Source organism: Lithobates pipiens, unplaced genomic scaffold (genome assembly GCF_037356315.1).
Source record: "Lithobates pipiens isolate NorthernLeopardFrog02 unplaced genomic scaffold, aLitPip1_a1.2 Scaffold_27, whole genome shotgun sequence".
Lineage (NCBI taxonomy): Eukaryota > Metazoa > Chordata > Amphibia > Anura > Ranidae > Lithobates > Lithobates pipiens.
In genome coordinates this window covers 168,749,514-168,773,861 of record NW_027507788.1, presented here as the reverse complement: position 1 = coordinate 168,773,861, position 24,348 = coordinate 168,749,514, and the positions used below count along the sequence as shown (strand labels likewise).

Sequence of the window (24,348 nt, the reverse complement as noted above, 5' to 3'; positions counted from 1 at the left end):
TGACATGAATTTTCACCCAAGCCAAAATCTGTTTGGCTTCTTTAGAGCTGCGAGATTTTTGGTTCCTCCCTGATGGTCGATAAAAAGCTATGCTATGGCATTGTCCATGCTAATCCATGTTGGCCCAGTGATCCTGCAGTCACAAAAAAGTCCAGCAATGAAGAGATTGCTCTGTACTCCATAAATGTTTATTAGGAGATAATCTTCCTCAGGTGACCATGTCGCTAGGCATCAAGACAATGCCCAGGGCTCCTGCAAAAATTCAAGGACTGGCCATATAGACTCTTAAGGAAAGTAATGAGAACCCTTAGATCCAATGTGGACTGAATGCCATCTTAGGAATGGTGGACAGAGTCGAGTAGGCACTGAAAAAATTATTCTCTGGAACAATGGCTATGACTTATACGAGGGAAGTTGTGCTAGAGGGTGGAGGCCCACCAAGAATATGAAAAAGTGTTTATTACCAAAAAAAAAAAAGTAGAACATTCTGCATTTTCCTGCACTGGACTGTACTGAACGCAGTAAAACGCATCAAATATGCAGTGAAACACTGGAATGAAATCAAAAAATGTATTCAACCCTAGTATAGTGGGGGGGATGGAAGGGCACCCAGAACTGCATCAAAACCCAATAAAAAAAGCACATGCAGAAATGCATCCAAAACAGATCTGGAGTGTGTTCTGTGGTGTAAACCAGCACCCAATATCAGCTCTTTTTTTTTTTTTTTAAACACATTTATACCTGTTTTCAGAGCGTTGTTTGGCGCTCTCCCCTCTCTTCGGCGCTCTGAACACGGGTAAAAAAAAACTTAATTCTTTTAATAAAACACAGAGACAGGAGCAAAGAGGATTACACAAAGTTATTAGCGTGTGTCAACAACCACTTTACGCCACAATGACATCTGCTCACTCTGAAAAATGGGCGTGTCCGGTCAATGTGAAAAGGGCTTATTCACAGGTGTGGAAGACATAGTTCCACTGCAAGATTTGCACTTCTGAGCGAATATGAAAAAGGTATTCTTCCCTGCCTCAGAGGTAGAGGGTTTCCCAGACTGAGACTCTTCTATCTCTGGTGTTGTCTTTGGCAAGGTTGGCAGGAATATGCCAAGTGGAATTCCCCATCAAAGGGCACAAATGATAAGCATTCCTCACCCTAAAGTCCCACAGACTAACAGTCGGGAGGATCCTCTAATTGTACAGACAGGAGATCCCAACTGGATATTAGGCATATAATATCAAGCCTGGCAACACAGGCTTGATGGAGGAAAGAACCAAACAAGACAGATTCAGTATCCTTAGAAAAATCCCGAGACCAGACGTCCAAGGCCTGGCAGCCATTACAGGCTAAAAGGCAGGGCTTGCTAGGAATGGAGAAGATAACCCTCACAGTCAGGGAAATGATCAAAACCACTACGAGGGGCTTCTTTCATGAGAAACTAAACCTAGAGGGGTTATTGCTGCACAAAGCATCGGGGAGGTGAAAACAATACATCTGGAGACTTTCTTAGAGAACCAAGGTTTGGAACTATGGAGAAACCATATGCAGATTGCTTCAGGCCTAGACATGTGTAGAGTGAATCAATAAAGGTCCAAATAGTTGTAGTAAAGCATATCTAGAAGTCTCTTTAAAAGTGTTGCCTCCACCTCCCTTGTACATAGGCTGTATATTTAAAAAAAAAAACAAACATCTGTGTGAATACTTTATTTTAATCCACTCTAGTAGTCACATGGTCAAGCAGGTCTGACGCCCCTGTGTAAGGGAGCGCGAAACATCTCTGAATTCCCAAAGCTGTAATGTCCTCCGCTAGCTCTTACTGCTTCTCAGTTGTCGGTGTTCCCTACTCTCCCCTGCATCAGCCACTCTCTGACACAGGAAAGCCCTATCTTCCACTGTTAGCTTAGGAGCGATATCTGCAGAATGAGCTTCCCCGTTTAGCAACTCATCCAGAAGGTTAGGATACACTTCTTGTCCTCAGCTGAACAAGCAGATGTAGCTGTAGCCGTAGGAAATTTAGAGAGGCTGGAGGAAGGGTTACACAGTACACTTGCTTTGACTGCATTCTGAGTCAGCCATCATGGCGAAGATTTTTCCTTTTATCCTGGTATAGCCACAGAAATTTCCTCCCTGTGTTAAACAGAGGATGCTGAGCAGGCTAAGAAAACACCTAGGAGCATGTGGGACTGTAGTAAGGGACAGTGACCTGGGCTATTGGTGACTGAATCTTCAGAAGACTGCAAGCTGCCCCATAAACAGGGAATGGTGTGCTGTGTATAGGCTCTCAGGGCCATTAGAACTGCATTCATGATCCACAATAGAGACAGTACACACAAGGGAGCGATTACCATCAAGGGTCACTCACAAACCTATTGCAGAGCACTATAGGCCATCATAAAGCCAGATAGTACCAGCAAGTGATACTCACAGGCCAAGTCACTGAAGGGTCTTGCAAGGAGGTATGCTGCACCCCAATGTAGTGATGGGGTGCAGCACATAGTGCCCAGTGCACATGACCTCTCCTAAAAAGTAGCACCGATCTCTGACACTTAAAAGGTTGTTACAGTCTCACTATTAAAGTGGTTGTATACTCAATTTTTTAACTTTTACCTACAGGAAAGCCTATAATAAGGCTTACCTGTAGGTAAAAAAAATCTCCTAAACCGTATTCCCCCTCGGTATGCGCCGCTGACTGCATGCACACGGCTAAAACAACTAACAATGACAAAATGTATGTTCTTAAAGTGGAGTTCCACCCTAAATTGGAACTTCTGCTCATTGGAACCCTCCCCCCCTCCAGTGCCACAGTTGGTACCTTTCGGGTTGTACATTCTGCCAGGTTGGCCCTTTTGTCAGAACACCTAACAGTTGTGTGAGTCACATGAATGCATCACTGTCACAGACACAGGGGAGGCACAGACTCCATATTGTAGGGAGGAACCCTAGTAAGCTACCACGGAAGTGGTCTGGATGTACACTTCAGCAGACTAGTGTACTCAAAAGCACCAATGCAAGACTAGTATGCTGACAATCTTCGGCCCCTTGGCGGGCATACTCCTTAAAAGAGATGTATGGGATTTTTTGGATTCATATTTACCTAGTGCCTAGTCTGGTGCTTCATCTGTCTCATTGCGCATCTACATAGAGAACGAAACGATTGAACACCACGATCACTCCGTTCTCACAGCTCCCCACCCCCCACCAAATAGAGAGCTGCCAACTGTCAGTCAACAGCTCTCTGTTCTGCCAGGGTGCCAGTCCAGGGATCTAGGCAGATCCCGACGATATGGTCGCAATGACGCCTGACACTAGACCGACTGACTTCAGCCCACTCCCTGCTGAAAACGGGTCACAGGAGTGCAAAACAAACTGCACTTCTGTAATCCACAGGAGACATATGGCCAAACAAGCTTTGGCTGAACTTCTCCTTTAAGGAGTCTTCACAGATGGAGTTTTACCACCATGGCCCTAAACCTATGAAGCACTCTGTGGCTGCTGCACACATTGTATATAGTGTATAAGCGAGTGCATTCAGAGGGGTCCAGTGCCAAAACACACATTACAGCCCGGCCCAGCTAGAAGTTAATTGTAGGGCAAACAATAGATTATGCAATTTTTGGTAAAATATAAAAAATTTCAGGTTGCGCTAAGTAAATAGATAGCCAACGTGTCTTAGAATTAAGACCCTTGAGGTCTTACCTGCCCTCCACTGAAGGACACACTCCATTAGCTTCTTTTTGGCTAGGGAGTGTGACAGCCAAACCCGCAAATTATGTAATACATGTTACTTCCTGTTTTCTACTAGGTAGGGGAGATCAGTGAACAGACAATGGAGCGAGTGAACTTAGCGGGGTGAATGGAAGTGATCAGTCAGCTGTTCAGACACTTTCACCTGACAGCCGGTAGTCAACTTGCCAGATTTACACACATTCCCAGGTGCTACAGCAGAGTGTGTGCAGAACACAACGCCGCTGCCAATGTATATCATACATTGGTTGCAGCAAAAGGGGTTAACCTCAAGCTTTGTTGACAAAGAATACATTTTAGTGAAATATACTGCAGATTCTTGCTCAATGAATTTTTACATTGATAGCAATTAATATAACCACACCTGGTTGGAGGGTCTGTCTAATATGATCACCCAATGAGTCCCAGGGTTGTAACAAAAGCTAAATTCCCCTGGCATCCATTTAGGCACACATCATTATATCTAAAATGATGAAATACTGAATGTTTAAATCCCTACTGCAGGGAATGTCTCATTTGATCTCATGTTCTATGAATACTTCTGTGAAAAGCAGTATAGCAATCAAAGAAAGGGAATTAGAACTCTGAAATCCTATTTACAAACCTAACACGGTCTTTTTCTAGCAAAAGCTGAACATTATTACATTATTCAGTGCAGACAATACCAAATTATTTTGCTAAGGCATTCCATCCCATCTTCATTTTCTATAGATTTTTGTAAAATTACACCTTAAAAGCATACAGCTTATATGTATTAGCACCGTGGAGAGTTGGCCTGGAGCAGGGCTGGAAAGGGGGAAATTTGGGAGGGCAAATACATTCCCTAGAACCCTGCCCATTAAATTGGTAGCTCAGAGACAGCATGGTGCTGGTATGTGAAGAGGAGAGAAGCTTTGTAGCTGGGATCCAAGTGAAAGCTGACACATTGGAATGTCTTGTGCTTGAACCTGGTTGGTGAGCTTGGTCTGTTGTACTGTGTATTAGTACTGAAGCCAAGCACATATCTAGCTTTGTTCAAAGGCTGCGTTATCGGCTGACAAAAATCTGTTACACGTTTTGCATTGAAGGAAACACCTGTGTCTATATTTTTGTGTCTGCTGACCCATAGAACGGACTTTAAAGCGGAGGTCCACCCTAAAATGGACCTTCCGCTCATCGGAATCCTCCCCCCCTCCGGCGCCACAATTGGCACCTTTCAGGGGGGAGGGGGGTGCAGTTACCTGGATAATCCAGGTAACTGCACCCACTTCCAGGATAGCTCTCTGCGGAAAGGGGCGTAGATTACGCCCCTTTCCGCAAGTGCCCGCCCCCTTTCGCAAGTGCCCCGCTGCCTGCTGGGAAACACACAGATCCCAGAGACCGTCCTCATTGCGCAGCGCAACTCGCGCATGCGCAGTAGGGAACCGGGAAATGAAGCCGAAAGGCTCCATTTCCTGATTCCCATACCCAAGATGGCGGCGGCAGCACCCGAGTGACGATCTACAGATCGGCTCCGGGTGCCGACATTGCGGGTGCGCTGGACAGGTAAGTGTCACTATTTTAAAAGTCAGCAGCTGCAGTATTTAAGTTTCTAAACAGTGTTGTTGATCCCGTTTCCCTTCGGATCCTAAAAGCACATAAAAAAATGAGAGCCCGGCATCTAAATAAACTCATTATCAGATCCTTTTATAGGCCAATGCCAGGTGACATGGCTGAACTCAGGCCCCTGAACACAATCCGGCTTCTTTCAGCTAACAATAAGCTGTGCACACCTGTTATTGCACAGCAGCATAGACAACACAATGAGCAGTCTTGCAATGTCTGCCTGACCTTCTGTCCTCTGCTAGTAATTTGGAACTGACAGGACATATGATCAGATGAGCCAAGTGAAAAGTATTCAATGACTTCACTGAAAAGCACAAAGGTCTTCCAGAAATAAAATAAATAGAACATTTTTTTCATTGCTTGGCAAAACAAGTCTTGTGTTGCGAAACATTCTTTTACAATGGCATTATCGCAAGCTGACACACACACACACACAGGTCAGATTAGTAATAGGGACATCAGATGAGGAAACCGAGAGGAATTTCACATTACTGCAAAATAAATCTACATCTGTTTTCATGGCTAGAGGTCACCAAGATTCAGATGCCCAGACCAAGTATTAGCAGGGTCAGTACCAGCTGGCAAATTTAGCAATAGCTAACTGATCAATTTGTTTGCCTAAATCATGTTCACATTGCTTTTATTAAAGGCTTACAGATGGACAAAAATGTGATATATTTTACATAGGCATGAAAGTGGTTGTAAACCCTTACAAACCACTTTGACCTACAGGTAAGCCTAGATTAAGGCTTACCTGTAGGTCCAAGAAATATCTCCTAAACCTATATGGTTTAGGAGATATTTGCCTGAAGACAGGCACCGCTGCCTACAGCGCATGCGCCGTAGACAGCGACGCGCAGGCGCACTGAGCGCGGCATTTCCAACAATGGATCTGCCGCGCGTGTTGGCTCCCGTGCGCATGCGCGGGAGTGACTTCGCTGGCTCCTGTGTCAGGTAAGTGACACATAATGGGCTACTATGCGATGCATAGTAGTCCATTATGCTTTGCCTTTGCAGGGAATGAAAGAGGAAGTAAACTCATCAGGGTTTACTTCCTCTTTAAAAAGTATGTGAACCGCTTGCCATTAAAGCAGAACTTCACCCCAAAGGGAATGTCTCACTTTTCTGCCCCCCTCCTCCTCCCCCTTTTTAGCAAATTTTGACAGGTACCTGCTCCGACATCCGCCTGCATCACCTAAGCAATCTGAGCAGAAGCTCGCTTCCCCATTGCCCACAGCCTTCTGGGACACGTCAACGGTCCCATAAGGCTGCAAGACAATTCGCAAAGTGTAGCGCGGTTCACACATGCGCAGTAGAAAGCTGGCTTTGAAGCCACAAGGAGTCACAACCAGCTTCCCAAACTAAGCATGCTGATGACAGGCAAGTGTCCTTTTAATAACAAAGTCAGCAGCTACAGTATTTGTAGCTGCTTACTTTTATTTTTTTCTTTCTAGGGTGAAGATCTTCAAACTGGTTTTCTGAAGCAATTTGCCATAAAATCCAAACTGATCCTCAGCTAAGTCACAACTGCGGGTCTACTCTGGAATAGAACAAAGATCGGTAGGACAGGCAATAATAAATGGTCTTTGGAAATCTGTTCTTCAAATTCTTGAACTGGCAGTTCAAGAAACAAAAAAAAAAAACACACAAGCAAATGCACACCAATAAAAAACACAGACAACTCGAGCCAGGAGAGGTCTATTTACTAACAAATCATATGTGATCACCATGTTACAGTAGTCACATAATTGTAAGGGCACTTTCACACGGGTGGACTCTACCAGAGGACCCGCCTGTTCAGCGGGGAATCTGTACACTGCTTATCTAGAGAGGACACGCCGTCCTCTATGGGTGGTTGGATGTAAACAGACCACCTGTCCTTTTACATCCGACTCATCCAATCCGCCAGACGGATGGGAATAGATCCCCAGCCATCTGTTTTTAGTGGATAAGATCAGATCGGATGTCGGGTGTAAACAGACAATTCCCATCCATGGCCCCATAGGAGGGGCAATAGATGGTCCGATCGGGTCCGCTGATCAGGTCAGTTTTTTTCAGGCGAACCCAATTGGTCCACCCCTGTGTAGTTGGAGACTTTTCAGTCACTATTTAGACCAAAAATGGTTAGAGACTGTATGGTCTAACAGCTAATTACTGTAGTGTTATCAGATCATGGTATCAAAAGGTTTGCCGACTAGTATGGGTTGAAATAATTACTGCCTGGATCACAGCATATAACAATAATCGAGGTGTCTGTACAGAGTACTCCAGTTTATGGGATCCTCCTTTATCTGGAAAACCTCATGCACTCCAAAATTAAAAAAGCCTACCTGTACTGCAATCCCATATTCAGGGCTCTACAGCTTCTTCCAAGAAGTCATTTTTTACCTAGAAAGCAGAGGCGTCATATAGCACTCACCTATGGAAGATGACTGAGGGCTGATAAGTAGGTCTTCTTGCACTTGTTCACTGCCAGGGACAGTTTGCTGGTCACTCACTGAACTCTGAGATGCACTGACAGGCTGCGACACCTCTTCATGTACCTCTTCATCACTCAACCTCTCCACCTTGACCCGAACGTCTTCCTCCATTACCAGTGGAGAACTGACTTTAGTGCTTTCACACGGCACATAATCTGTCACTCTCCTGGCTACTTCAGAAGGTCCAGGAAGTTCTAATGTTCTGGACTCAATCTGCTTCACTTTCTCAGACTGTAACCGTCGATCAATGCCAAAAGGGAAAGTCCAAGGGAAAGCGTGCGACGAGTCCACAGGTTGACTCCGTGCCTCAGTGTAAGAAGCAGTGGGGTTTAGGACTTGTGGAGAACTAGTCTGGGTGCCACACTTTAAGGGGCTCTCAGGGGACATGACAATATAGCTTTTTCGTTTGCGCCGGGACTCACGGCAGATGGGAATCGTCCTCTCGACAACACTGCACTCTGAGGACACCGGGGAAAGGCTACCATCTCGGAAGTTGTTACAATTGGCTGTGTTCTCCTGTCCAGTATCGAGAACCTTCTCTTGTTGAGTGTTCCATAAGATGCTGGACTTCATGAACTCTGAGCATGTGCTGGCCACACTGAACATCTGCATGTAGCTGGCTGCAGCTAACACATCAATAATATTTTCTGTATTGATAGACAGGGTTGCTGTGTAGGCATACTCCAGTAGAGGGATGAATCCTGTCACCGTTACATGGTGCAGGTCGAGTACACATTGGGTGCTTTCCTCCGCCTGACCCACCAACTTCGTACGGAAGAATTCGCTGCAGGCCGCCAGCACCACTTTGTGTGCTCGAAAGATCTTATCCTGGACCCGCACGGTAATGTCACAGAAGTGTCCATCATTACGTAGCATATTCAATTTCCCCAGCATTTCCTGGCTGTGTGCTGGGGAACTGTGCGTAAATGTTTTCACCCCCATCTTCATGTGTTTCAGGGGGTGGCGCTTCCTTCTATACAGAGCACTTGCAGCAGGATGAAGTCTGAAAGGAAGAAAAAATAAAAACGTAGAATTAGAATGTGTTCCTGGGTCACAAAAATATGGCCATTGTCTATCACTTTGTATTTATAAATGCACTATTCTGATTTGAGGTCAAGAGTATTGATGGCCAAGATGTAACTCTAAGCACTTAATTCTAGTCCTAGCACCCCTAAGTAGCAAAGGAAGGAATAAAACACAGCTTGGCATTAAGCCACTCCCACGCAACTGTTTTATACATTAGAAAACCCTAATCACTGTACCCTTGTGCTGTGCCGTAATTTTCATTGTCCTGATCCCTGTACCGTAAATAATAAATACCTGACCAAAGTACCTATTGCCTCAACAACTGCTTGTTGCAATGTACTCCAACATTATTTTTGGTTCTTCTTTATGGTGAACTCAGACAGTGCTGACTGTATATGCAATGTGTATAAAAGCATATGAGAATATTAATTTTCCAAAAAAGATCCACTGTTCTGATGTTTATGTGTGTCTGAGATTGTTGCTTGTGGTACAGTAACAAAAAAAAAACAAAAAAAAGTTGTTTTGTGGGTACAAAGATGGTGTTGTGCGTATACAGAATACGATGGCTCACAGTTTATTTAACTTGCTCTTTGAAGCCACTCCCATTTTTCTGCATTACCTAGCCACATCCATTTTTTGCCTAAGCATGCTGCATATTCAAGCATCAAGCTACTCTTTTTATTTTTTTATTCTAAAGTTGGGAGCTAGGTATTTTTTAGGTCCGGTTCACCATGTCACTTCCAGTTTCGGGAAAGGGGGCCGCCATCTTGTTGGTTAGATTTCTGTTACTCTGTAAAACATCATTTGTTCCTGTTGGTTGGAAATAAAAAGGTTTTAAACTGAGTATACTATTGTGTGCCCTTTACTCTTGGTGGTGTCGGAGAGAACCAAATGGAAAGGAGGAAGAGCATAGTGCCTTGAAAAAGTATTCATACCCCTTGACGTTTTCCACACACACACACACACACACACACACACACACACACACACACACACACACACACACACACACACATATATATATACACATATATACACACACACACACACACTATAAGAGTTTTTACCTTCAGTATTTATACCTTCTAACTGGTGTATAAAGTGCTCAGTGCTTGATAAAAATTAAATATACATATAAAATCCACTATGTTCGAATTAATAAGTAATATATCACAAAAAGACCAACTTAAATATATTATGACGCGAGTGTGCAACACAAATGCAATAAAAGTGCAGTACGAAGTCTTTAAGTCTTTAGAAAGACAGTCCTAATTAATAGTGCAAGCCTTCAGATTCAGTTGTTAGTGGTAGTTGCTCAAAAGCCCAGCCGCAGTGACTTGTGCAAAATCAGCATAAAGGTGACAGTGGTGTTGCCCTTCAGTTCCACACTCACCAGACTTCCAAACCCCTACAGGGGTAAACCGCATGAAAGTGGGGGTCTTTTTGCAGGGCCGTCTTCCTATTTATTGTAGGCAGCCTTTAAGGTTGTCCCAATTTGGTGTTCCATCTGGTAATGGAGGTTTGGAGTGGTATGCCAATTCCTGGATATATGCTGGTCTCCTGGCACTTTAGGCCTTCGGTATATATCCTCACATAGATAAAAGAGACGGGCATTGATAGTGAAGTTCCATAAAAAAATTCTGGGTTTATGGATTAAAAAAACAGGGCAACAATCCCTGTTGCCAGAAAGGTATTGAAAGTGGCACATAATTGTGAAGTGGAAGAAAAATTATAAATGGTTTTCAACATCTTTTACAAATAAAAATCTGAAAAGTGTGGGGTGCATTTGTATTCAGCCCCCCCTGAACATTTTGCCTATTCTTCTTTGCAAAATAGCTGAAGCTCTATGAGAGTCTTGCCACAGATTCTCAATTGGATTTAGGTCTGGACTTGAACTGGGCCATTCTAACACATGAATATGCTTTGATGTAAACCATTCCATTGTAGCTCTGGCTGTATGTTTAGTGTTGCTGTCCTGCTGGAAGGTGAACCTCCACTGCAGTCTCAAGTCTTTTGAAAACTAACAGGTTCTTTTCTAAGGTTGCCCTGTATTTGGCTCCAATCATCTGCCTATCAGCTCTGAGCAGTTTCCCTGTTCCTGCTGAAGAAAAAGCATCCCCACAGCATGATGCTGTCACCACCATGTTTCACAGTGGGGATGGTGTGTTCAGGGTGATGTGCAGTGTTAGTTTTCAGCCACACAGTGTTTTGCTTTTAGCCCAAAAAGTTCAATTTTAGTCTCATATGACCAGGGCACGTTCATCCACATGTTTGCCGTGTCCCCCACATGGCTTCTCACAAACTGCAAACAGTACTTATGATGGCTTTCTTTCAACAATGACTTTCTTCTTGCCACTCTTCCATAAAAGGCTAGATTTGTGGAGTGCACGACTAATAGTTGTCCTGTGGACAGATTCTCCCACCTGAGCTGTGGATCTCTGCAGCTCCCTTATGCCTCGTACACATGACTGGACTTTGACAGCAAAAGTCAGGCGGAACAAATCCGTTTGACAATTCAATCGTGTGTGGGCTCCATTGGACCGCTGCTAAAAACAAAAAAAACAAAAAAAAAAACAAACACACGGACGGACTTTAGAAATAGAACGTTTCAACTTTTTCGGCAGGAACTCCGCCGGACCCAGTTCCTATCGAGAAATCCGTTCGTGTGTATGCTAGTCCGACGGACAAAAACCGACCCTAGGGCAGCCATTGGCTACTGGTTATGAACTTCCTTGTTCTAGTCCGGTCGTACGTCATCACGTTCGAATCCCTCTGACTTTGGTGTGATTGTGTGTGGCCAAGTCCATTAATTTGGAAAGTCCATCGAAACTCCGCCGAAAGTCCATTGAAAAGTCTGGTCATGTGTACGCGGCATTAGAGTTACCATGGGCCTCTTGGCTGCTTCTCAGATTAATGCTCTCCTTGCCCGACCAGTCAGTTTGCGTGGACAGCCATGTCTTGGTAGGTTTGCAGTTGTGCCATACTTTTTCCAGTTTCAGATGATGGATTGAACAGTGCTCTGTGAGATGTTCAAAGCTTGGAATATTTTTTTTTTTTTTATAACCTAACCCTGCTCTAAACTTCTCCATAACTTTATCCCTGACCTGTGTGGTGTGTTGTTTCTTGATGCCATTTGTTCACCAAGAGTCTCTAACAAACCTCTGAAGGCTTCACAGAACTGCTGTATTTATATTGAGATTGCATTACACATAGGTGGACTCTTATTTACCAATTAGGTGACTTCTGAAAGAAGCTGGTTCCACTAGATTTTAATAAGGGGTATCAAAGTAAAGGGGGCTGAATACAAACACACACCACACTTTTCATATATGTATTTGTAAAAAGAAAAACTGAAAACCATTTATCATTTTCCTTCCACTGCACAATTATGTGCCACTTTGTGTTGGTCTATCACATAAAATCCCAATAAAATACATTTAAGTTTTCAGTTGTAAAATGACAAAATGTGTAGAATTTCCAGGGGAATGAATACTTTTTCACGGCACTGTATAACATCTAAAAGCGTAGATTGACCTTTTTTTATGATAGAAGGGGGTGGCAACAAATCTAGTGAGTGGCACAAAAAAAAAGGTGGAAAAAATGGAGGCGATCACAGGCTGTGGGTTGTTTGAGAAAATGAGATTAACAGCACAGCAAGCACTTTATATTCACTTGATGCACTTTACTTTATGGTTGGAGCACTGTAATAAACTATGAATGAACCTTATGGTTGGAGAACCGTGGACTGTAAATGCACTTTTGATCTGTGACTATTATAGTGAACTGAAATAAGGCAATTTGAGAAGGGATATTGTTTATAGTAGTTGCATCTTGATCTATCATTCGAACACTTCACATAATAATAGTCATGATATATTTATTGTTTTGCACTGGGAAAGTAAAGTAAAACTGACACTAGTTATATTTCTGCAAGTGTATTGGTCTACTAAAATATTTTTCAAATCCTTCCGATGTTTTTGTGGTATGCCTCCAACTTTTCTGGTTACTTCCAACAAAAAGACTCAGTTAGACTTACCGGTGACGGTATTTCTAAGAGCCTTTCAGGACAACCCCGGAGAGAGTGTAGCTCCACCTTGCAATCAGGAAACACATGCCCACTTTAAAAACACCTCCTCCTCCTCCATGGCTTCAGTTATTGTGGCCTTCCGACGCTGGAAAACAAAGCACAGAAAGCACAACACCATGGTAGAACTTAATACATTTACTAAGCATAACCTAGGGAGGGAAGTAACGGTTGTCCTGAAAGGCTCTTAGAAATACCGTCACCGGTAAGTCTAACTGAGTCTTTCTCAAATCGCCTTTCAGGACAACCCCGGAGAGGATAACCGAGAAACTTACCCTAGGGCGGGACTACTGCCTGCAGTACCTTCCTGCCGAAGGCCTGATCTGCTGCAGACAGTAGATCTAACCGGTAATGCCAGAGAAATGTCGAATAACTGGACCAAGTGGCAGCCTTGCAGATTTGTTCAGGCGTGGCACCGGCCCTTTCAGCCCAGGAAACTGCCGTGGATCTAGTAGAGTGGGCAGCAATACCTGAGGGAGGTATTTCTCCTTTTGCTTTATAGGCTTCTGTTATAGCCAACTTAAGCCACCTACCCAGCGTACTTTTAGAAGCTTTCTCCCCCTTGCGTGATCCAGAAAATATCACAAAGAGGGCGTTTGATTTTCTAAATTCTTTAGTAACTTTCAGAAACTGTAAAAGACATCTTCTCACATCCAATGTGTGAAAAACTTCCTCTCCTGCATTTGCTGGGCTTGCAGAGAATGTAGGTAACACTATTTCCTGTGATCGATGGAAAGTTGAGGATACTTTCGGTAGGAATGCTGGATCCGTCCTCAGTACCACCCTGTCCTGATAAATTCTAAGGAAGGGTTCTGTAATAGCTAGAGCTTGGAGCTCGCTGACTCTCCTGGCCGAGGTGATGGCCACCAAAAAGATTGTTTTTAAAACCACCTTCTGCAAAGAAGCCTCCTGTAAGGGTTCAAACGGTGCTCCCGAGAGACCCTGTAAAACTGTAGACAAATCCCAACTGGGAAAGTCTTTAAGGGCTACTGGTCTATTTCGAGCAAGAGCCCTAAAAAATCTAGAAATTAAAGTTTCTTTAGATAAAGTCTTTTCAAAGAAAACTGATAAGGCAGCCACCTGAGTCTTCAGGGTACTGGCTGCGAGACCCTTCTCCATTCCTTCATGGAGAAACTCCAAGACTGACACCGTGCTCTTGACCTTGAGTTCTCTAGAACTGCACCAGGAGTTGAACTTTTTCCAGACCTTCATGTAAATTGCCTGTGTAACTGCCTTCCTACTGGACAGCAGGGTCTTTACTACTTTATCTGAGAGACCTTTAGCCTTTAACAGGTCCTCCTCAGAAACCAGGCGGTTAGCTGCAGGAGTTCCACTTCTGGATGACTTACTGTCCCCTGGGATAACAGATCTTTTCTGAGTGGTAACCTCCATGGGGGCTTCGAGGCTAGGTTTCGAAGACCCGCGAACCAGGGTCTTTTTGGCCAAAAAGGAGTGACTAGTATTAAGTCTGTCCTTTCTTCCCTGAATTTCCTCAGTACTAGTGGAATTAGAGGAAAGGGGGGAAAGGCATAGCACAGCTGGTAATGCCAGGGGTGAGCGAATGCATCCAACCCTATTGCTGCATCTCCTCGGTGAAGAGAAAAGAATCTGTCCACCTTTGAGTTCTGCTGGCTGGCAAAAAGGTCTACCTGAGGAACCCCCCAGGCCTCGGAGATCATCAGGAACACTTCCTGATTCAGACTCCATTCTGCCTCTAGCAATTTGCGCCTGCTTAGGAGGTCCGCAAACAAATTCTGAGAGCCCTTCAGATGCACTGCCGATAGTGAGGCTGTGTTCTGTTCTGCCCAGGCTAACAACAGATTGGCCAGCTCCATCAAGCTCCTGCTTCTGGTTCCCCCTTGCTTCATAATGTAGGTAACCGCTGTTGTGTTGTCTGACAACACCTGAACATGGTGGCCTCTCAAACTCTGCTGAAATGCCACTAAACCCAGAAAGATCGCCTTCAACTCCCTCCAGTTGGATGATCTTTGAGCTTCCTGTTTGGACCAGACCCCCTGAGATGTCTGACCATCCAGATGGGCTCCCCAGCCCCAGGCACTTGCGTCTGTAGTAAGGCGCTTGTCCACAGGAAAGGTCCACACCAGGCCCCTTGAGAGGTTTGCCTGGTCTCTCCACCACCAAAGAGCCCTTTTCGTCTTTGACGAAATTTTTAGCTGTTTTTCCAAAGGATCCTGATGGGACCAGCTTGACAGAACCTCCCTCTGAAGGGGTCTGGAATGGAACCTGGCCCACTGAACAGCCGGGATTGCTGCCGTAAGCAGGCCCAGAACTGCCATAGCCATCCTGACTGAGACTGTCTGGTTGCTCTGTATCCGCTGTACAGCTAGCTGTAACTTTTCCTGTTTTTCCAACGGCAGGAAAACTTTCTGGAGAATCGAATTTAATGTATACCCCAGAAATTTCATTTCCTGTGAGGGGGTCAGGATTGACTTCTCTAGGTTTAGAAGCCATCCCAGGCCCTCGAGGTGAGACTGGGCCCTCTGGAGATTGACTAGGACCTGCTCCCTGGAGTCTGCAAAAAACAAAAGGTCGTCCAGATAAGGAACGACTGGAATCCCCTTCAATTTCAGGGGTTCCAAAGCCTCTGCCATAATCTTCGTAAAGACCCTGGGAGAGGACGAGAGTCCGAACGGCAGAGCCCTGAATTGGAGGTGCCATACCGAACTCCCTACCTTCAATGCCAGGCGCAGGAACTGCTGCGATGCCTGATGAATTGGTATATGAAGGTAGGCATCCCTTAGGTCCAGGGATGCCATGAAGCATTCTGGGGTCAACAGCTTTGTGATGGAGAAAATTGTATCCATCCTGAAATGTTTGTACCGAATGAACCTGTTCAGGAATTTCAGATTCAGGATTAGACGGTACTTCCCTGAGGGTTTTTTCACCAGAAAAATATGTGAATAAAAACCCCCGCCCTGCTGGCTTACTGGGACTTGAATCAGAACCTCTTGCTGTATCAGCTCCTGTAACAACAGCTTCATTGCAGAGGCCTTCTCCTGATCCCTTGGCAATGTTGTCACATAAAACCTGCTCGGGGGTAGTTCTGAAAACTCCAACCTGTACCCCTGATCGACAACGCTCTTCACGAACAGATTTGGAGACAGCCTGTCCCATTGTTCACGAAAAGCTGACAGTCTCCCCCCCACTGGGGAGATATTGTCACTTGTTCTTAGGGGACTGCTCTGGGGGAGATCTAAAGAGGACTCCACCCCTGCCTTTGCCCTTCTGTGAACCCCATCTGCTCTTGTGCTCCTGGTCTTTTTTATGGGACTGCTGAAAAGCACGAAAATTCTTTTTAGCAATCTGCTTTTTCTTAACTGGAAAAGCCTTCTTTTTATCGGCTGTTCTATCCAGCACAGACTCTAAATCAGGACCAAAGAGCAAGTCACCCGAGAAGGGAAGACCACACAGCTTGCCCTTAGAGGCAGTGTCCCCAGACCATGTTTTCAGCCAAACTGCTCTCCTGGCTGAATTTACAAGAGCCGAAGACCTAGCGGCCAGTTTAACTGATTCTGCTGATGCATCCGCCATGTATTTGACTGCATTCAGGATCAGTGGAAAGGACTCCAAGAGATCCTTGCGGGGTGTCCCCGCCTCAATATGGCTCTTCAGCTTCTCTACCCAACATTCCAGATTCCTGGCCACCACCGTAGCTGCCATTGCTGGTTTTAGACTGACTGACGCAGCATCCCAAGCTTTTTTAAGGATGGAGTCAGCTTTTTTGTCCATTGGGTCTTTAAGGATCCCCATATCTTCAAAGGCTAGATCCGTTCGTCTGGATACCTGCGAGAAAGCTGCATCGACTCTGGGTTTCTTGTTCCAAACCTCTGAGTCCTTATCTTCGAAGGGAAACCTTCTTTTGAGAGCTTTAGAGAAGAAAGGGGCTTTTTCTGGGTCCTTCCGCTCCTTTCTCACTGAGTCTGAGAGGACCCTGTGGACAGGAAAAACTCGCCGTTTTGTTTCGTCCAACCCCTGGTACATTTTGTCATGAACTGACAGTTGTACTCTTTCTTCCTGAATTTCTAGAGTAGTGTAGATTGCTTTTAAAATATCATCTACTTCCTCTAGTGATAGCTTGAATTTGGAGCCCCTGCTATCCTCTTCCTCCTCCTCAGAATCCCTGAAGGAGATGAGAGTACTACCCCCTTCGTCTCCAGACTCTTCAGTTTCCACCTGTCTGGATGACGACGCCCTGGGGCTGGGTGGTAAGTTCTGAGGCTCGGTCTGTGCGGGAGGGTTTTGTATCAGGATGGACTTGACTGAACTCAAAAGAGTTTGTCAGCTCTTTAACCGAAGAAAACAAATCCTTATATTGTTGAGATGTTTCCTCTTCCACCAATTCTCTGATACAATTTCTGCACATTGCCTTCTGCCATGAATCTCTGAGGGGGGTTTTGCAGGAAGGACATTTTCTCTGACCTGGTCTAGCTTTTCCTAGTGATTTTTCCTGAAACGATATACAGGTTTAATTCACTAAAAGCTCTCAACAACCAGTTGCTTAACACCAAGCCAGTGCAGAGACCCACCACCAAACAGACCTACTAGTGAGACCCCAGAACTAGGCTGCAAAAGGTCAGAGCGAAGTCCACCTCTGACCTGCAGCGACAGGCCCCCAAGAGGGGGGAACAAACAAAGACATACCCACAGTAAAGCAGAGGGTGCCAGTGCACCTTACGTACCTGGGCTGGACCGGTGCTGGGGGCGCCTGTCTCCGCCATAGCTGGCTTGCACTCTTCCATCGTTTGAGTGAGGCAGCTACTTTACAAACAGCTCTCATTTTAAATTTTCCCAGCCGCCGCGTCATCAAGGCCGGCCGGAAGCGGAAGCACACGGTCACCTGACCCGCCCCATGACCCCTGCGTTCCAGGCGCTGAACCACGGCGCCACGCCCCCTCAGAGCGCCCGCGCGTCACCGTGAACGACGCCGTCGCCGCCCGGGACCCGGCGCCGAAAACTGAGCCATGCCGCTGACCTGCAGCGGCCTCCGCCAGCAACAGAGCCCTCCCTGCGCTAACAAGCGGACACCGGGCACCCGACGCCGGCACTCCGAGGGTCCTTACTCCCGTGAGATGGCGGGACCAGGAGCTCCAGGAGTCCTCTCCCCGTGGAGATACTGCTGGGGGTCAAAGAGAAACAACCTGCAACAAAAGGTAAGCCTTACTTCCCTGCAGAGAGTGTAGCTCTCCCTGGTTCAGGCACATGCTTCCTCCAAGGAGGAAACACAATAACTGAAGCCATGGAGGAGGAGGAGGTGTTTTTAAAGTGGGCATGTGTTTCCTGATTGCAAGGTGGAGCTACACTCTCTCCGGGGTTGTCCTGAAAGGCGATTTGAGAAATATACTCAAAAGGACAATCATCTTCTACTAATGTCTTTTACTAAATAGGTGGGTACATATTCTCCAGCACACCATGGATCGCCAATTTTTCGTCCAAAAGGTTTAATGGAAAGAATCACATCACAAAAGAAAGTGCAACGTTTCGGAGACACGCAGGACCCCTTTCGTCAGGCTGCACCCACCATTTTATGAGCCACAGATATCAGGAACATGTGCGAAAGGAATATCGATTTGACCGTTTTACTAAATAGGGGACTTTTTTTTCCATTTAGTAAAGAAACTGATGTAGTTCAAGTATAAATACCGTATTGAAAAAAAAAAAAAAATAAATAAAAATAAAATAACATAAAATGCAGCATGCACGTGTATTTTTAAAAGTCTACGTATGACTGTCAATTCAGTATTGCCACTAAAAAGCATAGTGGGAGATGGGCTGGGGATTTAGGAATGCCAGTATGAGCTGGCCAGACTAAAATAGAACTTGGTTCTTATAATGTATTTGGAGGTTGTGCTGCAAGCCAGCATGAACTTTCACAGGGCACGCTACGGAAAAAAAAAATCTTTAACTTTAAAGTCAAACCGTGAAAGATGCACAGTTGGCAAAACTGAAAGCTTAGGTCTATAACCTGCAAGCCAAATCCACTGCCAAACAAAGCCTCTCATTTCTGGAAGATCTCAGAGCACTTCAAAGCTATTTTCCATGCAAACTACCTTTGCACAGATCTCATCAGCTTGGAATGCCATCCTAATAACAAGCCTTTTACAGTATGGTCATGGAGTGTTATCAGGATACAATGAACTGCAAGAGAGACTATGGCAATAGACAGGTGCCTAATGAGCTCAGTGAATGTTAAAGGACAAATAAATGATATACTAAATTCTATGGTGCAGGGATAGGCCTCTTCCTGGACAACATGGAAGAAATCCAAGATCCCCGGGGAAAGGGACGCCTTAAAAAAATAAATAAATCCTGGTTGCCCACCCCCCCCCCCGTGTTCTCCACTCCTTCACATCATTCCCCTCACGGTAGCATCCCCTGCACCACCCCCCACAGATGTTTTCCTCCCCTCTTTGCCACTGTAGGGACCTCTGCCCCCCATTACAGTGTCCTGCCCCCCTTCACATCACCACCCCCCCACCCCATAGTGGGATCCTCTTCCCCTCCTACTTTTGCAGTGACCTGTGCCCCCCCCACCAAAACAGAGTCTATTCCCCTCAACTGTCGTGTCCCCTTAATATCATCCTCCCCTCCCACTAGTGTCATCTGTGCCCCCACAGCAGTGTCCTCTGCACCCCCCACTGTGGTCTCCTCTGTCCCCCCAAAAGCAAAATCCCCTGTCCTTCACACCCCCCCCCCCCCCCCTCACGTGATGTCCTCTGTTCCCTTCACACACACCCAAATGCAGTGTGCGCTGTCCCCTTTACATCACCCCCCCTTCCCCCCAATGTGATGTCCTACACACAACCCCCCCACTGTAATGTCCTGTCCACTTCACACCAATGTGTAGGTAGCAGGGCTGTATTCCCGATCAACCTGTTAGCTGCTCCCAATCGACAGAATGCCGACCCCATCAGTTACCGGATACAAAGCTAAAAGTAAACAGAGATCATCATTCTTATATTAACCACAACAGACATACAACATGGGCTGGATATGACTGCCATGTTCTTCACCAGAAATAAACTGCTAATGTAATTATTATAAATAAAAGAAATAATCTGAAAAGATGTAACACAAATTGCCAATTTTCAGTCCAAATTTTGTAAAAGGAGTACTCCACCTTTTGGGATAGTAAGGCAGAACAGCCCATAGCCTGTATAAATTGTGAATCTTTAGACTGATATGCAATACTGTTATAAATGGCATCTTCTTGCCAAATTTTTCATTGGTAAATTTTACTATCCTAAATCTGGTATAATTTATTCTTACTAGAATCAACTCCAACGTGGTACATTTTTACTTTATTCCCCCCAAAATGTTGCCACATTTTATCTTTCTCTGCTAGAAAATCATGTCAATATCAGAGCCGTCCATGTCAATATGTACAATCTGGGGGAAACTTTCTGTGGTCAAAGAGGGTAAAAAAAAAGGAAGTAAATCTAAATGGCGAACTTTACAAATACTCCCAAAGTCTACTGCAAGTGGGGGGAGGGGGGTCAAAATGAGGCTCAACCATGCGTTTTTACCATCCCCCAACCACAAGACTAAACGAGGCCCATGTGTCAATTTACAAGCATTAGGCCCTTTTAACATGAATCCACTGCATTCTCCCCCCCCCCCCCCCCCCCATCTTTCGTGCAAGTTACCCACGCTTTGCCATAGAATTCCATCAGATTTGGGCGATTTTGGTGCATTTTCAGAAAACACACCAAGACTTCTCAATTTACTGGAAATCTATGGCAAAGCAACTATGCTGCAGAGAAATGGCAGTGTGAATGGGGCCTTAGACAACCAGCATTCCTATTGCCATACAGCAGAAGTGGTTCTAAAGGCTGCAGTGTTTTTTTTACCTTCATGCATTCTATGAATGAAAAAAAAAAAAAAAAAAAAACTTCAGTATACAGCTTCCTCCAAACCTTATCCGAACATGATCATGATCCAGATGTGCACGAGAGCAGCTGCCCTCCTGGGTCTCTGTCTCCTCAATGGCTGAGAGATCGCAGCAGGAGCCACTGGAATCCACAGCTGTCAATCACAGCCAGTGAGGAGGCATTGGTGGCTCAAGAGCAAGCACACACGGGTGTCCCTATGGCAAGCAGCTTGCTATAGGGGCACTCGGAGAGGAGGAGACAGAAGTACCATTGGTGAACCAGAAAAGGAGGAGGAGGATCTGGGCTGCTATATGCAACACATGTGAAATTTATATATATATATATATATATATATATATATATATATATATATATATATATATATATATATATATATATATATATATATATATATATATATATATATATATATATATATTTTTTATTGCCTTTATATCACTTTAATTTTACATTTTTGCCACATAGTTTACTACTAATGGCAAATTAAATTGTTTAATTACAGTAATAACTGCCTTACTTGTAAACCGAAACAACAAGCGTTTTCGCAATGCAAGACAATTTTTAAAAATCCTGATCCGGTTTGTGAGCGTTGTCTCTTCCCCACATGCGTTACTGCATACAATAGACGTTACTGTGAAACAAATTATCTGAGTTTATATTGACTTCTATGGGAAAATTCACTTTGATATACAAATGTTTTGGATTACAAGCATTCTTCTGGAACGGAGTATGCTCATAATCCAAGGTACCACTGTATTACTATAGTAAAGTGATTGTAAATGCTTTTTTGTTTTAAACAGGCCTATACTTGTTTAGTGCAACTGGATTGCACAGAGTGGCCCCGAACCTCTCTCTCTTCTTGGGCCTCCACAGAAAGCAGCTATGTGCAGGCTCCCTCCAAAGCCTCGCCATCTGTGTCAACAGACAGATAGAGGGAATCAACCCTGCCCCCTTGTCATTGGCTTTGACTGACAGCTGACCAATGGCTCCCGCTTCCTCTGCAGTCTGCAAGAGCAGGAAGTGAGGGTAAAGAAGAGCTGCAGACGTAAACAGCACTGCATTGAATGAGGGCTCAGGTAAGTAAAAGTGGGGGTGAGAGCAGGATACTGATGCCTAAACATTACCTTAAAGCGTTTGTTACCTCAACACTTCATATTCCTGATATGCGACTGCTGTACCATGTACTTGTACGAGAGAGTATCCTGTTCTCGTTATATTGCTTCCTTTATGTGAAATACCTGGATATTCTTCCAGTCACTCTGCCTTCCTATTAATAACGGACTACACTGAGGAGAACACAGTGTGGTCAGTTCTCTAGCTATGCTGGGAACTCAGTGTAGGCACCTCCAATGATCAGACTTGTCCTGACTGGCTCCTGCTACACAGCCAAACGCCGGGAAGCTCAGAACACTGCTGCTTCTCCTCCCCTAGCCCTTACATAGCTGAGAACGAAGGGAATGTGATCACTTATTAACCACTTAAGGACCGCCTCCTGCACATATACAATCGGCAGAACGGCACGGCTGGGCACAAGCAAGTACCGGTACGTTGCTTTTTAAATGCCCAGCCATGGGTAAACGCTATAACTTTTGTGTAAACCAATCAATAATCGTTACTTGCAATTTTTTACCACAAATATGTAGAAGAATACGTATCAGCCTAAACTGAGGGGAAAAAATTTTTTTTATATATTTTTTGGGGATATTTATTATAGCAAAAAGTAAATATTGCATTTTTTTCAAAATTGACGCTCTATTTTTGTTTATAGCGCAAAAAATAAAAACCGCAGAGGTGATCAAATACCACCAAAAGAAAGCTCTATTTGTGGGGGGGAAAAAAAAGGATGTCAATTTTGTTTGGGAGCCACATCCCACGACCGCACAATTGTCAGTTAAAGCAATGCAGTGCCGAATCGCAAAAAGGGGCTTGGTCCTTTGGCTGCAAATTGGTCCGGGGCTTAAGTGGTTAAAAAATTCTAGATCGATACAAAAATGTTTTGCCTTTCATTTCTATTTTAACCACTTCGCATCCAGGCCAATTCAGGCCAATTCTGACATTTCGCTCCTACATGTAAAAATCATACGTTTTTTGCTATGAAATTACATAGAACCCCCAAACATTATATATTTTTTTTTTAACAGACACCCTAGAGAATACATTTTTTTTTTTTTTATTGTTAAATTTTACTTTTTTTTTTTTTTTAAAGTGTCAAAATAAAAATTATCACTTTTATTCCTATTACAAGGAATGTAAACATCCCTTGTAATAGAAATAGGACATGACAGGACCTCTTTATAGTGAGATATGGGGCCAATAAGACCCTACTTTTCACCTCTTAAAAAAAAAAAAAAATGGGATCCTGGCTTCCCAGCCGAGGTGGCACAGTTTTCTTGAATGCAGAGGCCGGGCATGACGTCCTAACACCACGCCCGGCCTCCGACGATTATAGAAAATCTCTATGGTGGACATTTGGGGTCGGCGGATCCTATCTCTGATTCGCCGATCACTGCTGGGAGTCGGTAGAAGCACCAGAGGGCAACGTCCCCTTTGCCGCCTGTAAGAACGATCAAGCGGTGGAACTGCCGCTATGATCATTCTTATGGTATAGGGAATCGCTGGCTGAAAATGCTGCTATCTGAATGATGCCTGTAGCCTCAGGCATCATTCAGATATACCACCGCAAAGTCGAAGCTGTCATATGACTGCCTGCTGACAGCAAGTGGTTAAACTAAATGGAAAAAAAAAAAAATAGGGAGAGCACACCACTCCCTCGTAAGGTGGTGGGATTTTTAAGGATGTGTTAAAAACTGTCACCGAGCTAAGCACAACAAAATGTTATTCATGGAATTAAATGTATTACAAAAATTAGCAAGTATAAAAATGACAATGACATTTGGTCGCAAGGTAAACCAATGATCAATACAACAGTAACATTTGGTCATGAGTATTAGACCATAAATCGATACTCAATACACAGGATAGGGCAGATGCTTGTATATGCAGAATGCGTTTCGCAGACTTATCTGCTTCTTCAAGGCAGCTCAGCATGCATCTATAACATTGCAGAGATTATAAAAAGATACCATTAATACCAATAACAAATTTATTTTATACACATTTGTAAAGACTTTTACAAATTAGTATGCGTGCTCACCAAACGTGTGGCATTGATACCTAGGGCCTAAGCGAAACTACCATTGTCGTACTACCGGTGTAGTATACCTGTACCTGTGGTGCATTTTATATTGGAAAGATCAAAACGCACATTTGCGAGACGTATAAAGGATCATCTATATTATCTTGATGCTGATCCATTATACACACCTATTTGTAAACATGTAGGCCTCAATCACAGCTATGACGCTGCATTCATTAAATTTTTTTGCACTTGAAGTAATTCCTGTAATGGAAAGGGGAGGCGATTTTGATAAAAAATCCTCCAACAAGAAGCCAAATGCATGTATAATCAAAGAGCAACTAGTCCGCCCAGTCCAAATACAGCACTTTCCTTTAAACCCTTCTT

The 24,348-nt window shown here is 44.4% G+C and overlaps 1 protein-coding gene across 3 annotated transcripts in view; it reads right to left on the bottom strand.

The window, feature by feature from the left end:
- The window catches only part of ZBTB44 (zinc finger and BTB domain containing 44), a 135,145-nt gene that overhangs the window by 53,980 nt on the left and 56,817 nt on the right, over positions 1-24,348 (bottom strand). For all 3 annotated transcript variants that reach the window (XM_077457875.1, XM_077457873.1, XM_077457874.1), the window contains one exon: positions 7,745-8,808. In XM_077457875.1, coding sequence (XP_077314001.1) covers positions 7,745-8,808 — 1,064 coding nt within the window. The remainder of the gene's footprint in view (positions 1-7,744; positions 8,809-24,348) is intronic.